The 10,689-nt window shown below is 37.4% G+C and overlaps 1 protein-coding gene across 1 annotated transcript; it reads left to right on the top strand.

Annotated features, from left to right (window-relative positions):
• Positions 1 to 1,223: 1,223 nt before the first annotated feature.
• On the top strand, positions 1,224 to 8,007 carry RXFP1 (relaxin family peptide receptor 1; the record flags this gene model as incomplete). The annotated part of the gene is made up of 6 exons (XM_029084362.1): positions 1,224 to 1,295; positions 3,464 to 3,535; positions 3,762 to 3,991; positions 5,210 to 5,620; positions 6,136 to 6,354; positions 7,547 to 8,007. Coding segments are annotated over 6 exons (1,306 nt in total), but the record flags the coding sequence as incomplete, so codon positions are not given.
• Positions 8,008 to 10,689: the final 2,682 nt, after the last annotated feature.

The following is a 10,689-nucleotide window of genomic DNA, read 5'->3' as shown; positions in this document are numbered from 1 at the left end:
TTATTATTATTATTATTATATAACTTTATATTACTCATTTGATGTGATTCTTTCAGTCATGAATACCAGGAAAGAAAAGAGCACCGTTTTTATACGCATCATTTAAACTCTGCCTAAAAAATACTTAGTTCAGAGGTAATTCTATATAACATTTTGTACAGAATAGTTTTGTAAAAGATGTGTATTTTCATGTCCCAAAAGATATCAAGTTCAAATTCTACCTTTTTCTAGATCTTGTTAGGATATACAAAATGAGTTATGCTAGCTATATCATGAAAAATTAATAATTTGATGGGAATATTTAATTTGATATCAGGATTTGGCTCTAAAAATAGATCATAAACATGTAAGAGCATCCTACAGATGCCTTGTTTGCAAGTGCTTTTTTCCTGTGGAAGAGTTCCAGAAAAGCATAAGGTATTATAAAACCAGAAAGGCATTCTTTATTTTTCCCATGATGCATATATAATCAAATTCTGAAATGCTGGTGCTGGGAAGTCCCAATCTTTCTCACATAATCTGAAAGAGGCATGAGTCACAAAATTGAAGACCTCCCCAGAGGACAGGAGGTAGTATGTGGAATAACTTATTTTTGTGCTTTTCTAGTATCCTTGGGATTCATCACAATACACTGGGGCAACCGAGTGTGTACAGTTGCATTTATTGAGTTTGCACATTTTAGATACAATATCAATGAAAACATAAGGAAAAGTTATAGGGAGAAGAAAAAGGGGATGTACCTAGAAACACTCTTGCACACAGTGATAGCATCTAATGCTAATGTTTATTTTTACATCCCACTGCCTCTGTCTCTTCTTGAAATCACAGGAATAATTATGAAAAATAGATTTTGCTAGCAACTAGCAAATTCAAATGTAATTTATTTCTAAATGCATGCAGTTCAGCTAGGTTTTTTTACTTGAAAGACAAGCCTAGGGAGTTAAAGAAATAAATATTTCTGTAGTCAAAACCTTTAAGGTTGGGGGAGGAAGTGCTGTGTGCACGTGGCCTTGCATGCCTGTGAAGCACTTGCCTCCTCTTTCCACTGGCTTAGCAAGCTGAGTAACACTAAATGAATGTTACCATTTGCAGTTGTAACTGCCAATTGTCCAAGTCCTTCCTACAGGACTGGAAAAGCAAATGGATTACATAGTTTGACATATTTTTAGAACAAGCTGTAAGGAAGACGTACAAAGTTCCTTATGTCTATGTTGTATTTACAGGAACCTTTCTTACAACCCAATCAAGAAAATACAAATAGACCAGTTTGACTTTCTAATTAAACTCAAATCCCTGTAAGTATCAAGTTTTTATATTTTAGCTATATTTTCATTGTGATTATGAACATATCCTTCAGAAGGACATGATCCAGAGTACGTTTTATAAGAAAATGCCCTTGAAGTAGGTTAGAGTTCTGTTGATGATCCTCAACAATTTGAGCCTGGAAAATATTTGCTAGCAATACTCAAATTTTCCTTCCTGAAAATACTAGTTTCATAATGGAAATTTTTCCAACAAAAAGAGATCATAAATTCGGTTTAGAGAAGGATATTTTTTTTTCTGCTGTTACAGAATAAGATTAATGTAACCCTCATTTGACCTTGAACAATTTGTTCACAGGGTTTAAGGGTTATGAAAGGTCCAGTTGGGGCTTTTAACTCCATGGGCAGGTACCTTTGGCATATGTAAAGGCAGGAATTATAAAGGAATTTGGTATACGTACAAGTTTGGGGACATATTCTTACAGAACCTACTGCTAACACCATGAAAAGAACAGCATAAACCCAGTATGATTCAGCTGCCATGTCAGAGGGAGGTGGGACTTCTAGAAATGTCTTTTGAGAGTTTGGGGAGAGGGGGGAGGGTGTGGATGCAGCTCAAATTTGAATTCTACCAGCAGTACAATAGTGCAGAGACAATCTTGCAAATCTGAAAGTATCCTGTGGTAGATTTAAATACACCTTCATGGACTTCTGCATGTCTGCAATAACCAGCTTGGTAGAGCACAGCATTGGTTCTTGTCGGTCATCATCTCAAAATACTTATGGAGATATGAAAAGCGATGCTTCCTTGGACAGAGAGTAGTAGGAGTCTATTAATTGACCCCTGAGCTGCAGCTAGCACATGCCTTCGGTGACCAGTTCAGCTTCCTTACACCGATTTGGAATCCAGTGGCCAAGTTCAACCAGATTTGGTCAATGGCTAATAACCTGAAAATACCAAATCTGTACAAGTTTCATGAAAATAAGCAGCTGAGCACAGAGAAGAATAATTAATTACCTCCCTAACAGTCAGGCTACAACATACATTTTATCTATTATTTAACACCAAAGAACTCATGCAATTGACTGACCGCAACCTTTCATATTTTTAAGTTGAGACAGTTGTTATATCTTGAGAGAGATCTATAGGAAAGGCAACCTTTCATATTTTTAAGTTGAGACAGTTCTATAGGAAACTATGTTTCAGCACTCAAGTTTGTAGACCACCAGCTGCCTCTTTCCTAATTTCAAATAGTAAGAATAGCTGGGGAAAGCACACCTCAGGATTCATTGCAGTGCTTAGATAAAACTAATGAGTCTCGGTATTTGGAGCTTTATTCTTGTCTCCAACCAAAACTGCTCACCAGTCCAAAGCAACTAACCAGTAAGACTGGTGCCTTTCTTTGCTTTTGCCTAAATGTGCTCAGACCTCACAAGAATATTGTGCTCAAAGCATTGAATGGTGAATTCAAATAAGGCTCCCCACAAGAAGAACCAAAGATCTCTGACTGGTTGCAATTTAGAAGACTCATTGCACATCTAACTGGTAGATGGGATGGACTAGAAGAATGGAGAAACTGAAGTTCTAAAAGAACAACTTGCAGTTACACTTTACCGATTTAGCACTGCAGGGGAAATAATAGTGCCATTTTCAATCTATTAAAAAAAAAAGTTTCAAATAAGAAATCCCATCCATGTGTCACAAGAAAGCCAGCATTTCCCTTACATGCCATGTTCTGTGTCCCAGCTTCCTGCTGCTCTTGACACAATGAAGACTGAATTCCTGCAGTGGTTTGTTTGTCTAGTAAAGCACTCACTAGGATGAAAAACAGAAGAGACATGTAAAATATTACTATTGGAAAAAGTTACTTTCCCTGAGATGATGAAATAACAGCACCAGGAACAATACTTTGGAAGGGCAACATAATAATCAAGAGATTGCACTGGTGAGAGTGCTAAAAGAGCCGCCTTTGTGATTCTGGAAGAGCAGCAAGTTTATTAGAATTAATTGTAATTCATTTTATTCCATTTTAGCTTTTATGCAGACTTTCTGTTGAAATTTCAAAAGGATGACAGATTAGATGCAATTAAAGTTCATCTCTAATTACATATAATCATAGAAACACAATTAAATGCTCATACAGTTTGTTCTTTTACTACTGAGTTTCTGTCACCTTTTATTGAGGGTATATTGTTTACAGTAGCTTGGAAGGCATTGAAATTGCAAACATCCAGAGAAGAATGTTCAGACCCCTGAGAAACCTTTCTCATATGTAAGTAGATTATTCCAGTTTGCTTTCTTTGGTCTGAATTTTACATTCCCAGAATCCTAAGTAATTAAAAGTGCATGAAAAGAAGCATGCGAGTTGTCAATTTTGCCAATTTTTCATTAATTATTCTTCTTTCAGAATATGTTTTCTGAGTAGTTACTAGAGAGTTCCGATATTCTGGTAACCAAGCTAGAGCCATCTCTTACCTGTTTTTCTTTCTCACAACCAGATATTTTAAGAAATTCCAGTACTGTGGATATGCCCCTCATGTGCGCAGCTGTAAACCAAACACTGATGGGATTTCATCCCTTGAGAACCTCTTAGCTAGCATCATACAGAGAGTGTTTGTCTGGGTTGTATCTGCCATCACCTGCTTTGGAAATATTTTTGTTATCTGCATGAGGCCTTACATCAGATCAGAGAATAAGCTCCACGCCATCTCAATAATGTCTCTCTGCTGTGAGTACTCCATGCATAAAAGAATATTGTTTTAGTTTGCTTATAGCGTGTATGATATTTGGTGTTATAATATAGTGACATATTTCAAGCACTGGATTTTCATGCTGTTATGAATGATGAAGCAAAATGTTGTGTACCTTATGCATCAGGAGGTCTCTTAGATGCTGCTTTTATTCTGTACTAATAGGCAAAGATTTCACATTTGATTTTAATTCCTCGGGTGTTGTGTCAAATTCACACTTTCTTTGCATGAAGAAATAAAATTCCAAATTTTTCAAAGGCCCATAAACCTAAATTTCACTATGCATTTTTGGGTAAATAGCAATTTACACATGTAAACATTGTGTTCAAGATAGTTATTCTATTTTTTTGCACATGCAAAAGGTTACTTATGCAAAGATAGAAAGTCAAACACTCCTAGCTCCCCAATATTAAGAATTAGGGGGTTTTTAATTTTATTTTTGTTCTAAAAGCAAAACAGGTTCATTGACAAACTATTTGGCAGTGCAGTCACCATAATCTCAAATACCCTGTCTTAATACAGGAGAGTCTACAAGTATTTCACAAATGCAATTAGTTGCATTTTGGAAGGTAATTGTCAACAGTGTATAAAATGATTGCAACGTTGCTAAGCACAGCGTGTCAGTGATTTTTAAAACTCTATGTTTCCATGGGAACAATCTGAATAAAATGCAAAACTTCTAGCCAAAATACCCGAGAAGCCTATGTTGACAGCTCCTCTTCCCTTACTAGTCTTAGAAGACTATGCACATCAGTTTTGAACTAGCACAAAGTGGGCAAACCAAAACTAAATTTTGAATCTGGGAGAGACGCCCTAATTAGAGCAAATTTTCTTAAGCCAAATGCCAATATGAATAAGACTGAACAGAAAAAGGGTTGCATTAATATTTCTATAAATGAAGCGATATTCTTTTCTACTTGTGAAGCAATTTTATCTGAGCTTCAAAAAATCAGGTTCGAAACAAGTATGAAATATAGACTGTCAGTCCAAATGAAAATTAAAAAATAAAAATAAAAATAAGGAATAGAACTGAATTATACTGCCTTAATTGTAGCTCACAATAGCATTTCAACTATAATAATGATTTTTATATTTATATATGAGCTGACTTATAAATATGTACTCATATATATGTGTGTATGTCTGTTTGTAAATAGTAAACATGTAAATAATGATGTTAAGCACTATGCCCACAGGTGCTGACTGTCTGATGGGAATATATTTATTTGTGATTGGAGCTTTTGATCTTAAATATCGTGGAGAATACAACAAGCACGCTCAGTTGTGGATGGACAGTATTCATTGTCAATTGGTGGGATCGCTGGCTATTCTGTCTACAGAGGTGTCAGTCTTACTGTTGACTTACCTGACTTTGGAAAAATACGTCTGCATAGTTTATCCTTTTAGGTGTTTGAAGCCCAGAAAATGCAGGACAATTTCCATTTTGATTCTTATCTGGATGATTGGGTTTGCTGTTGCTTTTATCCCACTGAGCAATAAGGAATTTTTCAGGAACTACTATGGCACCAACGGCGTCTGTTTTCCTCTTCACTCAGAACAATCAGAAAGTGCAGGAAGTCAGATTTATTCTGTTGTCATTTTTTTAGGTAAGTTGCATTTCTTCTTTTTGTATTATTAGAGCTACAAATGAACTGAATTTTCAAACCAATATGATAGCTTTGCTGTGATGTTCACACCTCGTATTTAGATGCTCCAGTAAGCACTTAAAGCATTTTTCCAGCCTGACTGTTTTACTGTGTTAGATACTTACGTATCTTAAAATACATGAAGGGCTTAGAAAGCAGAAAGAAATGCATGATCATTAAGTTCCTGAATGAATAGACTTTGCCAGGGAAGTAGAGCAATTACAAAACCAGAGGAGAACTATGCAGTTTGGATCAGACGGCATCAGGTGACAATGAATGAAATAAATATCTGAGTAGAGGTGAAAATTCAGTGTTCAGGTGAACACAGTCTCAGATCTTCTGGCCACTTAACCACTTAATTCTATGGGACTAGCAGTTTAGAGGAAACATGTTTCTTTACTGCCCAGCCTGCAAATAGGGGATGTAAAATTGCCATTATGCTGTTAAATTATAACTAATTTTAACTTCTTAAATAGGTGTAAACTTGGCAGCTTTTATCATCATTGTGTTTTCCTACGGGAGTATGTTCTACAGTGTTCACCAAACAGCTATTACAGCTACTGAAATTCGGAATCATATTAAAAAAGAGATGATCCTTGCGAAACGTTTTTTCTTCATTGTGTTTACTGATGCACTATGTTGGATACCCATATTTATTTTGAAGCTCCTTTCTTTACTTCAAGTAGAAATACCAGGTATGTCCTTTCTTTTGTGAGGCCGTTTCAACTGTATATTCTGAGTTTCAACTTGTATTCTGAGTCAAGAAACCTTGAAGAAATCTTGCTGAACCAGAGGCTGATCTTGGGTTCAACAAATGAATGTTCTGCATTATATAAACCAGATTAAACAGTAATTACTCAAAAGACATCACAGATAGTTGCCTGAGTTTACAGAAGTTTTAAACACAGTTTGAAAGCATTTCTTTTTCTTTGGGGATACCCTGTGACAGCTTTTGAACTAAGCATCTGCTTGTTTCTAAAACTGTAGCCAATGTGATGGGAATCAACAGGAATATAAAGTCGTAAAGCCAGAGATGGGGGGTGGAAAGGGAGAGTGAATTAAGCTTTTTGTGCAGCTCTGAACTGTTCTGTAATTGTTTTATAAATCAAACAATGCAACAGAGGGCACTCATTAACATCTTTCAGCACTTTACTCCTGTCCCTTCTCTGCCTGCCCCTCAGGTAACAAGCTGACTTATCTCCCAAACTGTAAGGATGAGAAGGGGGTGCTGGAAAAATGCTCTGATACAGGCAGGAGAGCAGGAAACCTTCAGAAAGGAGGACGGTGTGAACACAGAAACCCTTATCAACAGGGCAAGAAGGAAATAAGGATGACATATACAATGTCCTTTGCTGGGGGAGAATGGAGAAGTCCTGGTGCAGAGGAGGAAACCAGCCTCTGAGGGGATACAGGGACTGGAGGATATTGCTTTGCAGGAGGACAGGACATTGGGGACATCATTAGGATAGCATGTTATTAGTCATAAGAAAAGGAAGGGGAAGAGAGATCACAGGAAGAGACAGGGAGCAAAGCAGAGACAAAAGGTTTTGGGGTAAGAAAATGGGGCTCAGCCAGAACAAGTGTGCCAGGGCAAACAGAGATCTATGGTACTGAAAAGTAAGAGGGAAAAACAGAACTACTGGGGGGAGTAAAAAACGTCCAATTTTGTGCGGAGTCCTGGAAACAGGGGAGGTGAGTAAGTAGTGCAAGCCTAACAGTGAGAAGAAAAAGAAAAGTACCTGTTGTGACATGAACTCAGCCTAGGAGTGCATGGCCACCCGTCTCGCCGGGAAGCTGTGCTGCATAGGCAGCAAGTGCTTGTATTCATTAATAGGTACAAACGCTGGAACGGATGTTACAGCTTCCTTTCTTTCTTCCCTCCCTAAGGTACCATAACTTCATGGGTGGTGATTTTTATACTGCCAATAAACAGTGCTTTGAACCCTCTTCTCTACACTTTGACTACACGACCTTTCAAAGAAATGATTCATCAGGTTTGGTATAATTACAGACAAAGAAGATCCAGAAGAGGTAAAGGCAGTCAGAAAACATACGGCCCATCATTCATTTGGGTAGAGATGTGGCCAATGCACGAAGTCACGCCAAAGCTAAGGAAGCCTGTGCTTTGTACAGACTCCTCCGATGCTTCAGTGACTACACAGTCAACAAGACTAAATTCATACACGTAAATACGTTTTGAATCTTCACAGCGACATCTGCACTGTTAGCTTCACATCTGTGGGCCTACTGCTTTACAGCAATGAGGAAAAAGGAAGAAGGAATGACACCTGGGCTCACGTGGACCAAAGCAGAAAAAAGAGACAGCAGCGTGTCTGTTTGCAGATAGAGCTGACACAACAGTAACTACCATCTCACAACAGTACCTGACATTTTGGCAACTCATCCTAGATGAGAATGAGAAGTCAGTTGTTTGGTTTTTTCCTCCCAGAAGCCAGGAATGTGGGGGGAAAAAATTAAAAAAAAAAAAAAATGTAAACATCACACCCTGAAAGCAGAATGTTTCAAAATCATCTGTCGTGGGGGGAAAAAAAGGTTATTTTCATTAAACTTCTTTTTTTAAATTCCCCATTTCAATAGCTGATTTTTTTTAAGAGTTGATTGGTTTCTTCATTAAGAAATTTCTTTTTCTCTTCAAAATTTCTAACTGGCTCTATTAAGGTTGCATCAGCTCTTAGCTTTACAGAGCAATAGCCTTAAGAAAAATATTTACTTTTCATAATTAGACAAGTTTATTATATTTGTCAAAGCCAAACAAGTTAAAACTTAATTCCTTTTAAAAATTTACCAACTATTTCACTCATGTAAAGACAATCCTGAAATGGTAGTGATCATTCTAATTCAAGCAGAAGCAGAAATGTAGGGGGGGGAGGGGAGGGAAAGAAAAGAAAAAAAAATCTCAACTGAGTGACCCCAGCTATAGCTGGTAGAAGCTTCCCCCTTCAGAAGAGCATCCTCCCTGGAAAGACCAGACTGAGTACCCCAACACCTTGATGTTGTTCTTTTCCTCACTGTTTCTCAACAGGCTACCAGAAGTAGTACCCTGCAGCTTGTAGACTTCCACAAATTTCAGCCTTGAGATGTCTGTCTCTGTACACGGAATAATGGGACATGGCCAAACAGGAGACTATCAGTCTTCATAGGTGTAATGACATCTACATTTTAATCACCTTAGGAATCTGATTGGCTGCATTATGGTTAAAAAACTTTAAGGAGCACAGCCGTTCGGCACTTTTGAGGGCATTATTTTACTTCCCAGTGTTACAAAGGCAAAAAAAAAAAAAAAAGAAAAAAGAAAAAAATTATCCCATAGGAAACAATCCTCTAGAGGCAGTTCCTTTGCATATACTTTTCCATGGAGAATCTTTTCCATTACAAATTACTACAGTTTCCCTAGTTCTTTCAGAACCGTGCTCACAGTGGCCTGGAAGCCCACAAAGTTAAAAGAAATGCTTCTTTTGCACTGACGATTTGAAGCTTTTTATAATGAAGTTAAAAGATACTTCCAATGTTTGCACTTAACTTCTTAACAGCGTAAGAAGTAGAATTTTAAAAAGTGTGACTCACACTTCAACTGTTTACAGAACTTTGGATTACCTTGAAACTGAAGATTGTTAATCATTTTGTTTTGCCACTACTGTATGTTTTATTGAAATAAAAAGATTACCTGCTGATTTTTCTGAACAAAATGACTTCTTTTCCAAGTTGCTTAGCAACATTTTGGGTTGCAGGATTAAAAACAGCTAAGTGAAATCCTGTCACGTGGATTGCTTTTAACTGGGGCACTTAGAACTCTAATAGAACTTGTGAGGGGCCAAGCCTTCTCAATGACTGTAACTACTTTTGATGAGATATGCAAGCATGTCTGTCCTTACCATTCCTTCTGTTTATCACTTAAGTTGACTACGGGTGTATTCAATGTCATCTTTGTTTCTATAAGTAACACAAGAACATTAATTATTTCAGAATTTTTTGTAACATCTTTATTGTTTTGATAAGAAAATTACAGTTTGTCTTTTAAAAGCTCCTTCTACCAGTAAAAATAAGGCTGACTAATAAAACACAGTACAACCATGTTCTCCCAGAGCCTCCCATTGCATTGCAGCATTACTTTTTTCACATTGTTCTGGTAAAGGTACAGGAGTTTCAGTACAGCTACTTATTACAGATTAGCCATCTTTCAGAACAAAAGGTTCTGTTAACAGTAATCTCTAGACTAATAGCTAGTAACTGCTTAAGGCAAAGGTATAAAATAGGATCAAATGCTGAAAAAGCTCCCAAGAGATGGGAGACTGCATTTCACAGATTCTTTTCTAACTGATGGAAGCTTTTACTTATAGTTCAAAATAATCCATCCTATCAGTAAACAATTCTGTTAAACTTCTACCATGCAGAGCTATATGGTGCATCATAAGGCACTTTATTACAAGAAAAGATAGTGTAAAATTGTTTGTAGTAATCAAACACCTTGCAAAATATCTGCAGCTTTATAGAAATACATTGCAATACTGCTAAAAATAGTTAAGGTTTGGGATACAGGGCTTATCTAAAGCTCGTATATAAACTTCTACTTGCCATATTATCCCATCCTCAACAGGAAGAAAAAGCGTGCATCGAGAAAAACTGAAGTTAGTTCAGCAAGTTTCTCTGGAGTTGGCAGGGTTTCTGCTGGTGACAGCTCTTCAAAGGGAGGGCTGACAGTACCTCCTGGCAGGACACCACTTCCTCGCCACTAACGAGTTCTGGACATACCACACATACTAACTTTACATCCACCACATTAGCAAAAAAAGAAAAAAAAAAAAAACAAACCAGAGAATTTCACGTATGGGGTCGCTTGAGCTGCAGCAGAAGAGTCTAAAAGTCACAACGGATTCCCTAAACAAAGTTATTTTGCTCGGCGACTTACACGCAGCATCCATACGAGTCACCAAGTATTTCTGAGGGAAGGCCGGGCTGATGGGGAGCTGCTGAGGGAAAACAAAACCCCGCGGCGGGAACTCCCTCACGCA

The sequence above is a fragment of the Antrostomus carolinensis genome, unplaced genomic scaffold (genome assembly GCF_000700745.2).
Source record: "Antrostomus carolinensis isolate BGI_N321 unplaced genomic scaffold, ASM70074v2 scaffold15483, whole genome shotgun sequence".
Classification (NCBI taxonomy): Eukaryota; Metazoa; Chordata; class Aves; order Caprimulgiformes; family Caprimulgidae; genus Antrostomus; species Antrostomus carolinensis.
This window is presented reverse-complemented; position numbering and strand designations above follow the sequence as displayed.